This window comes from Adiantum capillus-veneris, chromosome 9, assembly GCF_014529385.1.
Source record: "Adiantum capillus-veneris isolate H3 chromosome 9, ASM1452938v2, whole genome shotgun sequence".
In the NCBI taxonomy this organism is placed as follows: domain Eukaryota; kingdom Viridiplantae; phylum Streptophyta; class Polypodiopsida; order Polypodiales; family Pteridaceae; genus Adiantum; species Adiantum capillus-veneris.
This window is the reverse complement of record NC_140939.1, coordinates 143,571,509-143,589,968: the sequence shown is the minus strand read 5'-3', so window position 1 is coordinate 143,589,968 and position 18,460 is coordinate 143,571,509. Positions and strand designations below refer to the sequence as shown.

The window sequence follows — 18,460 nt, the reverse complement described above, 5'->3', positions numbered from 1 at the left end:
CACTTTCCTCTTGCAGAAAAATGGGCGCTGATTTTTAAGCTGGGAGAGGCCTCATTTGCAACCTGTCACAGGTTAAGAGCTATGGAGTGCTTCCTTTCCCTCTCATGTACAGTGTGGTGCTAGGAGTGATGCCTTGCACACTACACACTGCTCTCTCTCTCCCCTACGTGCAGTTATGTGATGCCCCACAAGAGGGCTACTCATTTGACTGATGTACAGTTGTGTGGGTTCATGCTTTTGTGCTGAGGCAAGAGCCTCCTTGAGCAGGAACAGGGGTAGCTAACTGCTGCTCCAAAGCAGGCACTGGTGAGGGTCATAACCTCACCGTACAGGTGCAAAATCAGCGCTGTGTATGCGCTGTAAATTCACTGTTTTTCAGCCGTACTGATGCCAGGATCATTGGGAATCGTGCCCCACTGGCAAAGGACAGTTAGGGGACTGTTTGGGGCTGAAAACAGGGCAAAAACCAGTAAATACAGCGTGCTGAATTTACTGTTTTTGGACACGAATCAGAGGGTATACGCCACTGCAAGCGAGTTCCAGCAGGGGAATTGGTTTCGCGCAAGTTTTGGGGCTGTTATGTTGCCGAAATTTGGCCAAATCAAATGGTATCTAGGTGGATACACGTGAAGGATTCCCAGGACCTTACCTTGTAATTTACCCTCCTAAAGAATAAAGAAATACCGAAAGGGGCACCAATTTTGGGGCCTACAGGTTGTCGGCGTCTGCTCGGAGCATTCTAGCTGCCGAGCCGTGTGTGTATTCAAGTGTTAATTCCCGTCGCAGGTTCTCTTTGTAAAGTGCTCTGTGTGTAAGTCTAAAGTAAAGAATTTCGGGTGAAAGCCAACGCCTACCGCCCTACGGGCCGGTTTCAGGAGATAGAGCTCTCTGGTCTAAGAGCAATCAGCTCTAACTATCGTGATCGCCAAAATGGAACGGGAGTTAGTCTCTTTAGACAGCTTATTCCAGTGTTAGAGTTCAGAACTACTGATTATCTAGGCAATTCAATTAGTGAGGATTGAAAGAGATTATTGGACTAAAATAGAGAAATGAATTGGAATGATGTACTGAAATGAAAGACACAACTGGAATATGGGAAATGGTATTTGTAGATTCAGATCAATAGCTCAAGGATAACCAGTATAGTGTAAAACAGGCTTAAGCTCAGATGAAGTCTGAGGATTGATTACAGGGGTGAATCTAAAAGCTAAGAGCTCGTAAACCAAAAGTGTCAGAAAGCCAAAAGCCAAAAAGCCAACAGCCCGGTTATAATGTAGCGGGTCCTATTTATAGCTCTCAAGAGTTATTACAGTAACTGCGGTAATTGCTGCCAGTGTAGCTGTTCTCGCTTCCCGCTGGTCGGCCTTCTAAGGGGCAGTTCTTGCCTGTTGGGACTATCCTCGCCTTTAGACATCTTCTTTCAGAGTGCAGCTTTGGCAAAGTGGGGCAGCTTGGAATGCTTGCCACGAAAACCCTAGCAGATTACAACTTGAAATTTTTGGACATCTCTCACCAGGTGTCTCTTCTCAAACTGATAAGTGTGATTGCTATGTCTTGAGACTACCATCACCGCCACAAGAACACTATCTGTCGAGGCCTATTTCGACTATTCAAGAGCTTATGGACCATGCTGCGGTCGGCTACAACCTTATGGAAGAAATCTACCCTGATTTTGGTGCAGGTTTTAGGAAGGAAGCCATGTTGACTTTCAAGCTCGACTGATGTCGAGAATGCTTTTTTCAATTTGATTTAGCAGTTTTCTGAGTTCTGTTTGAGAACTTGTTTGGTGATGCTGTTTAAGATTTGTTTGAAATGGATGGTATTTGTTTTAAACTTGTCTTGGTGCCGATTTAGATTGTTTGACTCTGGTTTTATTACTGGGTTCAATGCTTGTTGATTTACTCCCGAGTGGAGTAGTCAGAAATTTTGTTTTGGTATTGTCTGAATCTCGGAACGACGCAAACGAGATGTCTGGGGAGCGTTTCATTGTATGCTATGCTTGAACCTCCAAATGACGCAGGCTGCGGTCTAGGGGGTGTTTGGTTGTAAAGGCGTCTATATCTCCCGGCTTGGACCTTTTAAGGTATTTGCGGGAGGAGTGATAGGGAGTCGTTGAACAGCTCTAGGCTCGGACTGTCACCAGCGTGTGACTACTATCTATCCTTTTTGTTGATTTCTTTCTTATTATCTATTTACTTTCACTTTTTGGAAGCACCCCTCGGGAAATCTAACTGCCCTGCATTGCATAGCTAGTGTGGAACTGTCCAGAGGGAGTCCAGGCCTCAGGGCAAGAGAGCACTAAGGTTGGACAAGGACTATGGTTAGCCAAGTGGGGTCATTGACTAGCCAAAGTGGAATCCTTTGCTACAGAGGCTACATTTCAGTTCTGGATGTGGCCGCAGTGTACAAAGAGGGTCGGATGACCTAGAAAGATACGATGGCAGCATCTCCTAAATTTTAGGGAACTGCTATTTTGGGACCTGAAAATGTGTTGACGTCATTTTCTCCGGAATGACAAGGGGAACATTTTCTTACTCTGCCGTGAAGTCAACTGGGCAACCGGTTGGGATATTTTTAGACGGCAACCCCGAAACGGGAAAATGCTTGTAAATGTGTCAAGTGGCACCTTCTGGTGCACTTGCCTCATGCAACAAGAAGTGGCGCTGAATTTAGGAGGGGGAGAGCCTCATTTTCAGATTTGTCACAGGTTAAGAGCTATGGAGTGCTTGCTTTCCCTCCTATGTACAGTGCGGTGCCAGGAGTGATGCCCTGCACGCTACGCACTGCCCTCTCTCTCCCCTTTGGCAGTATGTTATGCCCCTCTAGTGGGCTCTTCATTTGACCAATGTACAGTTGTGTGGGTTCATGCGCGATTGCCTAGGCAAGAGCCTCTTGCACAGGTACTGGATTAGCTAGCGGCTAATCCCCTCGCAGGCACAGGTGAGTTCGGAGAGGTTTCATGCCAGAAATCTCGTCCTATTCAAAGGGCAAGTAGCCCTACAGGTGCGGGAGCTCGAGGACTTGCTACGGATGCGACCGGCACGCGAAACGGAGCCCGAAACAGTGAATTACAGCCTGCTGTGTATTTTTGCAGGTTTAGGGTTTTGGCCCTAAACGGACCCTAATACCCCTAGGAGGTTCGGGGACGCAAGGGGACCGCTGTACAGGTGATCTGGCGCATTTTCAGGGCTGAAAACAGAGAATTCAGCATGCTGCAGATTCTCGCCAGGTTTTGCAAAGTGCCCGTATGCGTCGGGAAAGTCATTCAATGCGTGGGAATACTGACTGTGAAGGGTTCTAGTACAGTTATGTTGCCGAAATCAGGCCGGAACAGTTGAAATTCAGCCAAGTTTGTGCGGGGCAGCTTGTAGGGATCCACAACATTTATTCCCTCTTTTAAACAATAAAGAAATACGGAAAGGGGCGCCTAAGTTAGGGGCCAATCTGGTGTCAGTCTTCTCATACAGGCGCATTCTAGCATCTGTATCCTATTCCCCTCTCTTGTGTCACTATAGCGCAGGTATAATAGACGACTAATAATGGGTGAAAGCTAAATCAAGGTTTAAAGTAAAGTCTACCGCCCTTTTTGGATTGAACAGGCCGGTTACATGGTTCTAGCAATACTTTCCCATGGTTTATCTGGAATAGGTAGTGGTTGCAATAACCCTGGTGCCTTTTGCCTGTCAAACTTGACCTTTTGGCATATTAGGCATTCTCGCACAAAGGCATCCACATCACTTCTCAATGTAGGCCAATAGAAGAATGTCTCAACCGCTTTAACTGTAGCATCGATACCACGATGCCTTGCATACGGTGGGACATGACTCTCTTCCATAACTTTGCGTCGCAATGGCTTTGTGACACACAATCTGCCATGCATCATCATGAACGCATCTTTGAGAAGATAGTGTTCATGACGTTGTCCATCCATTAGCTGCTCGAAGACCCTTGCAAAATCTTCATCATTTGCATACTGTTCTCTCATATCATCAAGTTCATGATGATAAGGAATCGACACAGCTGAAATTTGTGGCTTCCTTGATAAGGCATCAGCCACAACGTTCTTCTTGCCTTCCACATGCACAATCTGAAAATGGAACATGGACAAGATATTTGCCCATCGCATATGCTTTTCAGATAACTTTGTCTGTGTCAAGAAGTACCGCAAGGTCTGATGGTCTGTTTGGACAACAAAGTCTGCACCTAGCAAGTAGTGTTTCCAACTTAAGAGCGCATGAATCACAGCCAGTAACTCTTTCTCATAGAGCTGCATGGTCATCTCTGGCCCTTGCAAAATTCTGCTCTCATAGGCTACTACCCTGCCATCTTGCATTAGCACTGCACCAATGCTACTAGCGCAGGCATCGCACTGGACCACAAATGACTTCCTAAGATCTGGCAATACAATGACTGGATCTGAAGTCATCTTTTCCTTTAAGAGATTAAAAGCTGAAATCTCTTTCTGTGTCCATCTAAAGGTGACTGCTTTCTTTTGAAGAGCATGTAAAGGTGAAGCAATCTCAGCGAAATTTCGGATAAACCTTCTGTAATAGGAGCATAGTCCCAAAAAGCTTCGGACATCATGCACCGTCTTCAAATTTGGCCATGACTTGATCGCTTCAACTTTTGCAGGATCCATTCTGACACCATCCTTTGAGACAATGTGTCCCAGAAAGTGAATCTCTTCTAGAAAAAACTCACCTCTTTGTAGGACAGTTGTAAGCAATGTGGCCAGGCTGCTCACATATAAAGCATTTGTTCTCTGTCCTCAGGACCTTCTTTTGCTCTTCTGACTTTCGAGGAAAACGTCTTTTCCATTTCTTTGCTGGTCCTTTTTCTGATTCAACCGTAGCTTTATCTTTCCCTGCGTTGGCTGACTCCTGAGTCCCTTTAGGAGCCTCATTGGGAACGTGCTTGGCTGAATTTTTCTTGCCTGATCCTGCCTTGACGCCAGTGTTAAATTCACAATCTTCTCCCTTGAGCAAACAGGCTCATTTTATTCCTGTCAGGAAGAAGATAAAGCCAGATCAGATGGCACGCTTGTTTATGAGCAATATTTTCAAGTATCATGGCATGCCACAGTCGATTGTTAGCGACCGTGATCCACGCATGACAAGTTTGTTCTGGAGAGGCTTGTTTGAGAATATGGGCACAACGCTCAAATTCTCTTCGTCATTTCATCCTCAAACACATGGGCAGTCAGAAGAGGCAAATTCTACTGTCCTAGATCTGCTGAAGTGCTATGTGTCAGAGCATAAAGGAAAGTGGGAGCAGTATTTGCCATTGGTGGAGTATGCATACAATAATACAGTGCATTCATCAACTGGCAAGGCACCTTTTGAGATAGTTGAAGGTGGCAAGAAAGTTCCTCCCATACAGCATACAAAGGACAAGATATTTGAAGCAGATAAGTATGTTCAGGACATGGATGAAATGTACAAGAAGGTCAAAGTGGCCTTAGAAAGGACTCAGGCAAAGCAAAAGAATGCAGCTGATCGTCACCGTCGTGAAGTGGTATATTCACTTGGTGATTGGGTGCTTTTACGTTTTGAAAAGGCAAGGTTAAAGAAGATGAAGGGCAAGGAAAGATTGTTTCCAAAGCTCAGCATGCGTTACTATGGGCCTTTTCAAGTATGCGACATAATCAGTGATGTTGCATATAGGCTGAAATTGCCTGACAGTTGGAAGATTCACAATGCGTTTCATGTGAGTCTTCTCAGACCCTATGTGGGTGATGTGCCAGAAGATATGCCAGCTGAAGATCAGCCGGAAGTCGAGGAACTTGACGAGATCTTGGTCCCCGAACAGATTTTGGTACACAAAGAAAGGAAAGTGAAAGGCAAGGTTGCTAGGCGTTACTTGGTAAAGTTCAGAAACTATCCACCAATGGATGCTAAGTGGATGGAAGAAGGTGAACTTGCAGAGTCACCAACTGTGTTATCACTTTACCTGGAAGCCTTCGATTTGCAACCTACCTTGACCCCTTGAGTTTCAAAGCTACATGGATTGTCAGTGTGAGAATGGCTTTTGAGACAAATGATGTACATGGTATTTAAAGTGAGCTCAAATGAAATACCTGTTACATGAATGTTAGAGCTGTACAGATTGTTAGTTTGGCAATTGCTCTTATGGAATGTCCAAAAGTTTGGTTAGTGCTATAGAAGTGAGTATTTCTTGTCGGTTTGTCAAGGATACAGTGATTGCTTCTATTCAAGAGTACATGTGTAACTGCATTCTTAAACTGTCGGTTTGGGTATGCTCGAAAGTGTTACGGGATCCAACGTGTACTATAAGACAGTGGCAAAATGTGCAGCTACCATTTTGTCATTGGAAAGTTAGTGACTCAAAGCAGTGGCAGAGTGCGAAGCTACCACTATGTCATTGGGACAGGGTTCACACGCAGGCAATACATGAGTCCACGAGGTGTTGAATACACCAGGGTTGACAATGAGCATGTATGTGTCGTATATGTGTCGACAGGTGTTGAATACATCAGTGTTGACAGTAAGCATGTACGACATAGATGCAAACTATGACAGTTGAGATTTCAAGAGGGGGGTATGTCACCAGCGTGTGACTACTATCTATCCTTTTTGTTGATTTCTTTCTTATTATCTATTTACTTTCACTTTTTGGAAACACCCCTCGGGAAATCTAACTGCCCTGCATTGCATAGCTAGTGTGGAACTGTCCAGAGGGAGTCCAGGCCTCAGGGCAAGAGAGCACTAAGGTTGGACAAGGACTATGGTTAGCCAAGTGGGGTCATTGACTAGCCAAAGTGGAATCCTTTGCTACAGAGGCTACATTTCAGTTCTGGATGTGGCCGCAGTGTACAAAGAGGGTCGGATGACCTAGAAAGATACGATGGCAGCATCTCCTAAATTTTAGGGAACTGCTATTTTGGGACCTGAAAATGTGTTGACGTCATTTTCTCCGGAATGACAAGGGGAACATTTTCTTACTCTGCCGTGAAGTCAACTGGGCAACCGGTTGGGATATTTTTAGACGGCAACCCCGAAACGGGAAAATGCTTGTAAATGTGTCAAGTGGCACCTTCTGGTGCACTTGCCTCATGCAACAAGAAGTGGCGCTGAATTTAGGAGGGGGAGAGCCTCATTTTCAGATTTGTCACAGGTTAAGAGCTATGGAGTGCTTGCTTTCCCTCCTATGTACAGTGCGGTGCCAGGAGTGATGCCCTGCACGCTACGCACTGCCCTCTCTCTCCCCTTTGGCAGTATGTTATGCCCCTCTAGTGGGCTCTTCATTTGACCAATGTACAGTTGTGTGGGTTCATGCGCGATTGCCTAGGCAAGAGCCTCTTGCACAGGTACTGGATTAGCTAGCGGCTAATCCCCTCGCAGGCACAGGTGAGTTCGGAGAGGTTTCATGCCAGAAATCTCGTCCTATTCAAAGGGCAAGTAGCCCTACAGGTGCGGGAGCTCGAGGACTTGCTACGGATGCGACCGGCACGCGAAACGGAGCCCGAAACAGTGAATTACAGCCTGCTGTGTATTTTTGCAGGTTTAGGGTTTTGGCCCTAAACGGACCCTAATACCCCTAGGAGGTTCGGGGACGCAAGGGGACCGCTGTACAGGTGATCTGGCGCATTTTCAGGGCTGAAAACAGAGAATTCAGCATGCTGCAGATTCTCGCCAGGTTTTGCAAAGTGCCCGTATGCGTCGGGAAAGTCATTCAATGCGTGGGAATACTGACTGTGAAGGGTTCTAGTACAGTTATGTTGCCGAAATCAGGCCGGAACAGTTGAAATTCAGCCAAGTTTGTGCGGGGCAGCTTGTAGGGATCCACAACATTTATTCCCTCTTTTAAACAATAAAGAAATACGGAAAGGGGCGCCTAAGTTAGGGGCCAATCTGGTGTCAGTCTTCTCATACAGGCGCATTCTAGCATCTGTATCCTATTCCCCTCTCTTGTGTCACTATAGCGCAGGTATAATAGACGACTAATAATGGGTGAAAGCTAAATCAAGGTTTAAAGTAAAGTCTACCGCCCTTTTTGGATTGAACAGGCCGGTTACATGGTTCTAGCAATACTTTCCCATGGTTTATCTGGAATAGGTAGTGGTTGCAATAACCCTGGTGCCTTTTGCCTGTCAAACTTAACCTTTTGGCATATTAGGCATTCTCGCACAAAGGCATCCACATCACTTCTCAATGTAGGCCAATAGAAGAATGTCTCAACCGCTTTAACTGTAGCATCGATACCACGATGCCTTGCATACGGTGGGACATGACTCTCTTCCATAACTTTGCGTCGCAATGGCTTTGTGACACACAATCTGCCATGCATCATCATGAACGCATCTTTGAGAAGATAGTGTTCATGACGTTGTCCATCCATTAGCTGCTCGAAGACCCTTGCAAAATCTTCATCATTTGCATACTGTTCTCTCATATCATCAAGTTCATGATGATAAGGAATCGACACAGCTGAAATTTGTGGCTTCCTTGATAAGGCATCAGCCACAACGTTCTTCTTGCCTTCCACATGCACAATCTGAAAATGGAACATGGACAAGATATTTGCCCATCGCATATGCTTCTCAGATAACTTTGTCTGTGTCAAGAAGTACCGCAAGGTCTGATGGTCTGTTTGGACAACAAAGTCTGCACCTAGCAAGTAGTGTTTCCAACTTAAGAGCGCATGAATCACAGCCAGTAACTCTTTCTCATAGAGCTGCATGGTCATCTCTGGCCCTTGCAAAATTCTGCTCTCATAGGCTACTACCCTGCCATCTTGCATTAGCACTGCACCAATGCTACTACCGCAGGCATCACACTGGACCACAAATGACTTCCTAAGATCTGGCAATACAATGACTGGATCTGAAGTCATCTTTTCCTTTAAGAGATTAAAAGCTGAAATCTCTTTCTGTGTCCATCTAAAGGTGACTGCTTTCTTTTGAAGAGCATGTAAAGGTGAAGCAATCTCAGCGAAATTTCGGATAAACCTTCTGTAATAGGAGCATAGTCCCAAAAAGCTTCGGACATCATGCACCGTCTTCAAATTTGGCCATGACTTGATCGCTTCAACTTTTGCAGGATCCATTCTGACACCATCCTTTGAGACAATGTGTCCCAGAAAGTGAATCTCTTCTAGAAAAAACTCACCTCTTTGTAGGACAGTTGTAAGCAATGTGGCTAGGCTGCTCACATATAAAGCATTTGTTCTCTGTCCTCAGGACCTTCTTTTGCTCTTCTGACTTTCGAGGAAAACGTCTTTTCCATTTCTTTGCTGGTCCTTTTTCTGATTCAACCGTAGCTTTATCTTTCCCTGCGTTGGCTGACTCCTGAGTCCCTTTAGGAGCCTCATTGGGAATGTGCTTCTTGGCTGAATTTTTCTTGCCTGATCCTGCCTTGACGCCAGTGTTAAATTCACAATCTTCTCCCTTGAGCAAACAGGCTCATTTTATTCCTGTCAGGAAGAAGATAAAGCCAGATCAGATGGCACGCTTGTTTATGAGCAATATTTTCAAGTATCATGGCATGCCACAGTCGATTGTTAGCGACCGTGATCCACGCATGACAAGTTTGTTCTGGAGAGGCTTGTTTGAGAATATGGGCACAACGCTCAAATTCTCTTCGTCATTTCATCCTCAAACACATGGGCAGTCAGAAGAGGCAAATTCTACTGTCCTAGATCTGCTGAAGTGCTATGTGTCAGAGCATAAAGGAAAGTGGGAGCAGTATTTGCCATTGGTGGAGTATGCATACAATAATACAGTGCATTCATCAACTGGCAAGGCACCTTTTGAGATAGTTGAAGGTGGCAAGAAAGTTCCTCCCATACTGCATACAAAGGACAAGATATTTGAAGCAGATAAGTATGTTCAGGACATGGATGAAATGTACAAGAAGGTCAAAGTGGCCTTAGAAAGGACTCAGGCAAAGCAAAAGAAAGCAGCTGATCGTCACCGTCGTGAAGTGGTATATTCACTTGGTGATTGGGTGCTTTTACGTTTTGAAAAGGCAAGGTTAAAGAAGATGAAGGGCAAGGAAAGATTGTTTCCAAAGCTCAGCATGCGTTACTATGGGCCTTTTCAAGTATGCGACATAATCAGTGATGTTGCATATAGGCTGAAATTGCCTGACAGTTGGAAGATTCACAATGCGTTTCATGTGAGTCTTCTCAGACCCTATGTGGGTGATGTGCCAGAAGATATGCCTGCTGAAGATCAGCCGGAAGTCGAGGAACTTGACGAGATCTTGGTCCCCGAACAGATTTTGGTACACAAAGAAAGGAAAGTGAAAGGCAAGGTTGCTAGGCGTTACTTGGTAAAGTTCAGAAACTATCCACCAATGGATGCTAAGTGGATGGAAGAAGGTGAACTTGCAGAGTCACCAACTGTGTTATCACTTTACCTGGAAGCCTTCGATTTGCAACCTACCTTGACCCCTTGAGTTTCAAAGCTACATGGATTGTCAGTGTGAGAATGGCTTTTGAGACAAATGATGTACATGGTATTTAAAGTGAGCTCAAATGAAATACCTGTTACATGAATGTTAGAGCTGTACAGATTGTTAGTTTGGCAATTGCTCTTATGGAATGTCCAAAAGTTTGGTTAGTGCTATAGAAGTGAGTATTTCTTGTCAGTTTGTCAAGGATACAGTGATTGCTTCTATTCAAGAGTACATGTGTAACTGCATTCTTAAACTGTCGGTTTGGGTATGCTCGAAAGTGTTACGGGATCCAACGTGTACTATAAGACAGTGGCAAAATGTGCAGCTACCATTTTGTCATTGGAAAGTTAGTGACTCAAAGCAGTGGCAGAGTGCGAAGCTACCACTATGTCATTGGGACAGGGTTCACACGCAGGCAATACATGAGTCCACGAGGTGTTGAATACACCAGGGTTGACAATGAGCATGTATGTGTCGTATATGTGTCGACAGGTGTTGAATACATCAGTGTTGACAGTAAGCATGTACGACATAGATGCAAACGAGGACAGTTGAGATTTCAAGAGGGGGGTATGTCACCAGCGTGTGACTACTATCTATCCTTTTTGTTGATTTCTTTCTTATTATCTATTTACTTTCACTTTTTGGAAACACCCCTCGGGAAATCTAACTGCCCTGCATTGCATAGCTAGTGTGGAACTGTCCAGAGGGAGTCCAGGCCTCAGGGCAAGAGAGCACTAAGGTTGGACAAGGACTATGGTTAGCCAAGTGGGGTCATTGACTAGCCAAAGTGGAATCCTTTGCTACAGAGGCTACATTTCAGTTCTGGATGTGGCCGCAGTGTACAAAGAGGGTCGGATGACCTAGAAAGATACGATGGCAGCATCTCCTAAATTTTAGGGAACTGCTGTTTTGGGACCTGAAAATGTGTTGATGTCATTTTCTCCGGAATGACAAGGGGAACATTTTCTTACTCTGCCGTGAAGTCAACTGGGCAACCGGTTGGGATATTTTTAGACGGCAACCCCGAAACGGGAAAATGCTTGTAAATGTGCCAAGTGGCACCTTCTGGTGCACTTGCCTCATGCAACAAGAAGTGGCGCTGAATTTAGGAGGGGGAGAGCCTCATTTTCAGATTTGTCACAGGTTAAGAGCTATGGAGTGCTTGCTTTCCCTCCTATGTACAGTGCGGTGCCAGGAGTGATGCCCTGCACGCTACGCACTGCCCTCTCTCTCCCCTTTGGCAGTATGTTATGCCCCTCTAGTGGGCTCTTCATTTGACCAATGTACAGTTGTGTGGGTTCATGCGCGATTGCCGAGGCAAGAGCCTCTTGCACAGGTACTGGATTAGCTAGCGGCTAATCCCCCCGCAGGCACAGGTGAATTCGGAGAGGTTTCACGTCAGAAATCTCGTCCTATTCAAAGGGCAAGTAGCCCTACAGGTGCGGGAGCTCGAGGACTTGCTGCGGATGCGACCGGCAGGCGAAACGGAGCCCGAAACAGTGAATTACAGCCTGCTGTGTATTTTTGCAGGTTTAGGGTTTTGGCCCTAAACGGACCCTAATACCCCCAGGAGGTTCGGGGACGCAAGGGGACCGCTGTATAGGTGATCTGGCGCATTTTCAGGGCTGAAAACAGAGAATTCAGCGTGCTGCAGATTCTCGCCAGGTTTTGCAAAGTGCCCGTATGCGTCGGGAAAGTCATTCAATGCGTGGGAATACTGACTGTGAAGGGTTCTAGTACAGTTATGTTGCCGAAATCAGGCCGGAACAGTTGAAATTCAGCCAAGTTTGTGCGGGGCAGCTTGTAGGGATCCACAACATTTATTCCCTCTTTTAAACAATAAAGAAATACGGAAAGGGGCGCCTGAGTTAGGGGCCAATCTGGTGTCGGTCTTCTCATACAGGCGCATTCTAGCATCTGTATCCCATTCCCCTCTCTTGTGTCACTATAGCGTAGGTATAATAGACGACTAATAATGGGTGAAAGCTAAATCAAGGTTTAAAGTAAAGTCTACCGCCCTTTTTGGATTGAACAGGCCGGTTACACGGACCCTTGTGGTTATATATGGGGGGAGTGTTCATTGGCAACTTTATGTTTTATGTCTTGTAACTGCATTTTGGGAAACCAACGACCCAGGATATCAAGAGCTCCAATCTGGAATGAGACTTTTTATTGGATGAGATTTTTTTGGGAAGCCAATGACCGAGGATATTAAGAGCTCCAATAGAATGAGAAAACTAATTGTCCCTTGGAATGCCCCTCGGAATGACTTTCGGAAATTTTTGAGCTAACTTGAGTTGTTTTGCAGATATGCTGTAATCGCAGATGATTACTTTCTTTCAAGAAGGGGGGATGTCACAAACTGCTGACGTGTCAAGCGACTGGAGAACAGAGCCAACCTGTAGATCCCCGGGCGAGGGACTTAAAACCTAAGAAGCAGCAACAACAAAAGAAGCAATAGCAGAAGGAGTTTTCACCAACTTACAGAGCCTTGCCGAGTGGCGTATTTTTAAAGAAGAGTTCCGACCAACTTATGGGGACCCCTCCGATAGGGTCCAACTGACACAAAGGATATTAAAGAAAAGAGTGCACAACCAGCTGATGACATGGCATGACTATATGGACTATCCGCAAATTATGTTGACAAGGGCCACATGGTAGGTGTACAGAATCCCGCGTTTCGTGTTGCACTATGCTGATGTGGCAGCTGTACGGATTTTCGCAAAATGCGTTGGCAGCTTTTTGGGCGCAACGCTTTTGGACCGGATGCTTTTGAGCTTGAAGCTTTTCATGTAACTGCTTTTCATAGGCCAAGGGCCTTTAAATGTGCAGAGGGCTCATACTGTGGCACGCTTCAATGTGGAGGTGCAAAGCTTGGAGTACCGGCATTGTACTGAGTTCAAGCAATATAAAGAAATACCGAAAGGGGCGCCAAGTTTGGGACCAGTGCTCCCTCGGGGTGGAATTCCGCCAGTCCCCGTCTCTTGTGCCATGCATCTCTTTCATTTCAGTTGTTATTTGAAGTGCTTAAAGTTGTTCAGTTTGTTCTTTTCCGTTGGCACGTGGTGCCCGTCCCCGTGACATTCCCTTTCCAGCCTATAAACCTCGGCTTCAGCTGCTAATCTACGTTCCTCTCGCTCCGCCGCTTCCGCATGCTCTACGCCTCCTTCGCTTCCATACGCTCTTGTGGTCAAGCTTCGTCTTGTTGCATCATCATGCGCATCATAGCATCTATGGGAACTGGTGGCAAAGAGGGAGGACTCATGGTAGGATCCGTAGGTGGGATTTGCTTGCCTTCTTGATTGGTGGTGGTCTCCATAACGCTACGAGTCTTGACCATGCAAGGATTTCTCCCCTTGGTTCAAGGAAGGTCGTAGATTAATCTTCGGAGACTATCTACCCCCTCGTAGGCGCACCCCACATGCAACACATGGTATACAATTGGTCGCTATTTTCCGATGCTTAAGGTGCACGGTCCTGCACAACAATGGAGCACTCAATTCTGGTGAGGGAATGGCCGAAGGGAGGGCTCAATGGGCTACGTAAGTACCGGACCGCACCTGCAAGGGGTAACATTAGCAAATCTCGCATCACCGCGATGGTGATGGGCTGAAAACTGAAAACGCTGGCCTGATCTGCTGTAAACTGCTGGCTCTAGGGCTGATCCGGCCAAGAACTGCAAAATGCCAAGGCTGAAAATGCTGGCCTGATTTGCTGCAAAAACGTTGAGCTGGCTTGCAGTCTTATGCTAGCGCTTGGTGAATATCTAGAAACGCTAGCCTCTTGAGTTCCTTTATAGGTGAGATTCGCAGGTTATAAACTTATTAAGGCTTAGGTAAGGCAAGCTGTCTGAAATAAAATAAATCAATAAATTGATTTAATAAAACTTGAGCCAGGGGGGGTCCAATTTGGGTGAAACTGTCGCACATCTACCCACCCGGGAATCCAATCGACGCGGGGATTGGCTCGTTGGATTCCTCTAGCTTAGAACTACATGCACGTTGTGCCAGAAGTTTGTAATTGGGATTTGCCCAAAACAACATATGATGTGGGTTCTTTTTTAGGTCTGCGTCAGGCATATAGCTCGCATATAGAGACTTTTGCACGCATTGCCGCACCAATGACTGATGTTTTCAAAGGGGTTAAGACTAGTCGTCAGCACGTTGTCTTGGCCGAGACAGCCGTTCAGGCTTTCGACGCTCTCAAGGTTTCGGTGGCTGAAGCTCCGTGTCTCATCCCCGCCTCTTGGGATGACCCCTTCGAGGTATGGACGGATGCGAGCAACGTGGCCATAGGAGTTGTGCTCTAGGAGCATGGCTGTCCAATTGCATTTCTCTGTAGGAAGTTAAAGAGTGCAAACAAAAAAGAACTACTTAGTGTACGATAAGGACTTCTCTTTGTCATTCAGTCTCTAAAGCATTGGAAGCATTTTCTGTATGGTAGAGGTTTTATTGTTCTTACTGATCATCAAGCCCTCAAGCATCTTCAATCTATATGCCTAGTGCACATTGGAGTGACTGCCAGGCAAGGTGGTCTCAGTTTTTTGAGCAATTTGATGGTTTGATTGTGTTGAAGTAGGCAACGGAAGATGCAATGAAGACAAGAACTTGCTCGCGATCCGGTGGACACCTCGACTCCGATCTATAACACTTGCAGTGCCACATAGATGAACAAGGGACACGAGTCACGACATCTGAGAATGAGAGAGAGGCTGTCTTTGGATTGATTTTAGGATTCGAAGTGCTGATACCTTATGTGTAGATCAAACCGTTTGGCCACTTAACACCAACATCCACGCTTGTTTTGACTCCAAAAACCTTCTATCTGTCGCAGCAAGTACCTCCCACATATGCGAGCACCTCTGGGCTGATCTGCTACTATGTAGGGGTATCAGATTGGGCGTCTTGGCTGGAAACTGCACTCTACAGGGCTGAACTGGACTTGGCTTCTTCTTGGCTGATAATACTTGTTTCTGGTAGCCACTAATGGCCTACAGATGGCTGATCCTGCTGGCTTGTCGGGCCGAGTCAAAAACGCAGATGGAGAGGACTGTTTAGACTTGTCTCTCATGACGAAAGGCTCTCAAATCTGGCCGCCTAGGGCTGTTTTCCTCTTGCTGCAGATCTGGGTGGAAAACGCAAGGAGGATGGGAGAACCAAGGGCATGTAGCTGAGCCCTGTCTGCTACTGGGATTAGCCCCCTTCTGAAGCCCTTTAGGTTGCTTTACTGACTGAAAATGCTTGCTGCTCTGAATGCAAGAGAGACAGAGAGATGGCATAATTTCCTGCAGTTTCTCCACCCAAAAATGCTAAGGTTGATGAAGAGGAGATTGCATCTTGTAATTCTTGTCTTGGAGATATGTTCTCCTGGTAGCCACGTGTCTCGGGTATGTGAAGAGGGAGATCCCTAGCATTTTTCTTGTGTTTTGAGAACGTGCTGTTCTGCTCATTGTAATTATGACAGGTAAGGAATGCAGATGCTGTTCATAAATCTATGGAAATCTTAAATTTACTAATGTGCTTCCTTGCAGATGGATGCATTGATGAGGAATGACTGGCCAGAAGAAGATAGTGGTGTAAGAACAGCCTTCCAGTTCTCTATGCCAGAGAAAGTAGAGGAAATGCTCGCAGGCCAGGTAGAATGAAGAGCACTTATAATTAAATGCAGGGAGTTGTAAGCTCTAGCCTTGAAGGCATAGTGAAGTTCTAGCATGGCACAGCTACCTAGGTATATCGAAGCTTAAAACAGAAGCTTCTGCCACACCATATAAACTTGAGCTTTGTGCTTCAGGTCCCAGAGTCTGTGTCTGTTGCACGAGCATGGGATGCAGCAGAAAGATATCTCACATTTTCTCAGTTCGCTGCTTTATTAAGGGAGCCTTTGTATGCACCTATTATCAATTGTTCAGATTGGAAGGTGAACCATTCAGACCTTCATCTTCATTGCTTGTGAGAGTCTCTCACCATTACATTCAATCATCATGGCTCATAATACAGCTGAACTCTGATTTTGGAGTTTGAATCAGTGCTTTCGATTGTTTTCAAAGTTCCCTAACTCGTTTACAGGCCACATCTCCTGTTGCCTTTCATGGACCAGGTGATATAAGGGCCCTGCAATGTGTAAAGGTTACATATCAATTGCCGGAAGCCAAGGAGGCTACACGTACTTATACCTTCTGTCTACAAAAGGTTGGCCTTTGCTCCTATAGACATCTTGTATTCCTCCTTGATGAATGGTTCGTTTTTTGTGGTGCTGAAGTGATGCACATTTGCGTGTAGGTTAAACAAGGTGCATACCGGAATTGCTGGATGGTAGTGGGAGTACGACTGGGAGATTATGCAAATGTTTAGCTACACACATTGCAATGGTAGACTCTCTATTGGGATGATATAGAGAGTAACCACAAGAGATATTGTCCTCTTGATTGCCAATCATGGGTTGTGCTTACAATAGAGATGCCCCTTTGGTGTATGTACCTTAGGACTGGCATTGTCTTAAGGTTAGCCAGGAGCAGCAACTTGGCTACAGGAGTCAATGGGATCATAACCTGCAAGTTAATTTGGATGTGGTGGGTGCGTAAAGACCCAGGTTCGATACTCAGCGGCATCTTTCAAAATCCAGTTGTAGCCCCCCCCTCCTGCCCCCCCACCAAGAAAAAAGAAAGCTTAGCTACAGGTCTTGTTGAAGTTTTGCATTTTGGCTGTGGGCTAGTACCAACCAGCGCTGAAATAAATGCCCGGTTACTACGTCGAGCTAGAGTGCTGTGCAATGGGGATTCACAATTCTTTAGACTGTGATTCTCTCCAATGTTTGTAGCAAAAGAAGTGCTGAAGATATGTGTGGTGAAACTTGGCATATCAAGGGTGACAATCTCTATTCTTGAAAATGTGTGCAAGAGCCAATCCATTGCTTTGTTTTGTGTAGTTTCAAGAAGTAAATATGCATGTGACAAACTTCGATCGAGGTGAATTGTAGAGTCGCTTACAGTCGCTTACAATGTGAGTAGCTGTTTTGGTATTTGTGTCGTGCATCCTTTTCTTTTACAAGAAGTGTTTTCATTGCTCGTCTACTTGCGGTTCAATAGGTTCGATTTTACATTTCATTGCATAACAAGTTAGATATCGTATGCCGTTTATTTTGTTTACAATAGAACTGGTAAGATCACCGAAGCATTGGCTTCAATTACAAATCTAGAGGGCAACTTTTGTAATTGAACTCATACGTGCGGGAAGATCAGCAATTGCCAGAACATTTTCCATTTGTTACACCCAGTGTGACAGCTGATTTGAATGCATAGATTGGCAAACAACTTGGATCTTAATCTATGACGTGAACACTGTTTTTTTAATTTATCCTGTAGTCTTCAATAATTGCACAAAGCATAGCTGAAAAAAGGTCCGGCTTTGCAGCATTTATTGTCGAGAGCCACCTTCATATTCTTCTGTATCCTGAAAAACTTTTGAAAGTGTTGGAAGTAGCTTCTTGCAATGGATGCAGCCATTTATTTGGGAACTGTTTTTGTGACAACTACGATGGTGTGTAGTAGCGTCCATTCCTTTTCATCCCTAACAAGCTTGACAATGTCTTTCATCCCTCCTCTAAAGCCTCTAGCCTCAAGGCTTCTCTTTCTTGACAGTTCTCTTCCCATGGTGGTTGAGTTGACTAAGGTCTAGATTGGCTTTCAATAGAGGTCATCTTTCTGTTATATGGCCATCACTTAAAATAGTTGGAATTGAGAGACTCTCGTAGCTATCCTCCCTTTTCTCATTTGCCATGGAGAACTAGAGAACATTGACCCAACAACCTTTAGTTTAAACAACAAACATGCATTTTGCTTGGAGAGAGATGTCTTGAAGCACTCACTTGTTGGTCAATAATTGCTCATCTTGATTTTCAAGACACATGGAAAGTGGCAACCCGTGTCATTTGCATGCCTTTTTTGTAATGCAAGCTACAAAAGGCTTGATGGGTGATTCTAGGGCTTGTTGACCTTGCCTGTTTTGAACATGACTTGTGATCTATGCACTCCAAGAAACAAC

General features: G+C 45.3%; 1 protein-coding gene across 4 annotated transcripts in view; it reads left to right on the top strand.

Annotated features, from left to right (window-relative positions):
• Positions 1-17,438, top strand: part of LOC147451301 (uncharacterized) — an 84,864-nt gene extending 67,426 nt beyond the window's left edge. The window contains exons 3-6 of one of the 4 annotated variants that reach the window (XR_015189216.1): positions 15,952-16,056; positions 16,212-16,369; positions 16,487-16,609; positions 16,700-16,756. Coding sequence is in view for 2 of the 4 variants with exons in the window: in XM_086520283.1 (XP_086376409.1) it covers positions 15,952-16,056; positions 16,212-16,337; positions 16,487-16,609; positions 16,700-16,771 (426 nt within the window). In the remaining 2 variants the exon portion in view is untranslated. Of the gene's footprint in view, positions 1-15,951; positions 16,057-16,211; positions 16,370-16,486; positions 16,613-16,699 lie in introns of those variants that run through there. The other 3 variants (XR_015189217.1, XM_086520283.1, XM_086520284.1) reach the window with 3 other exon arrangements.
• Positions 17,439-18,460: the final 1,022 nt, after the last annotated feature.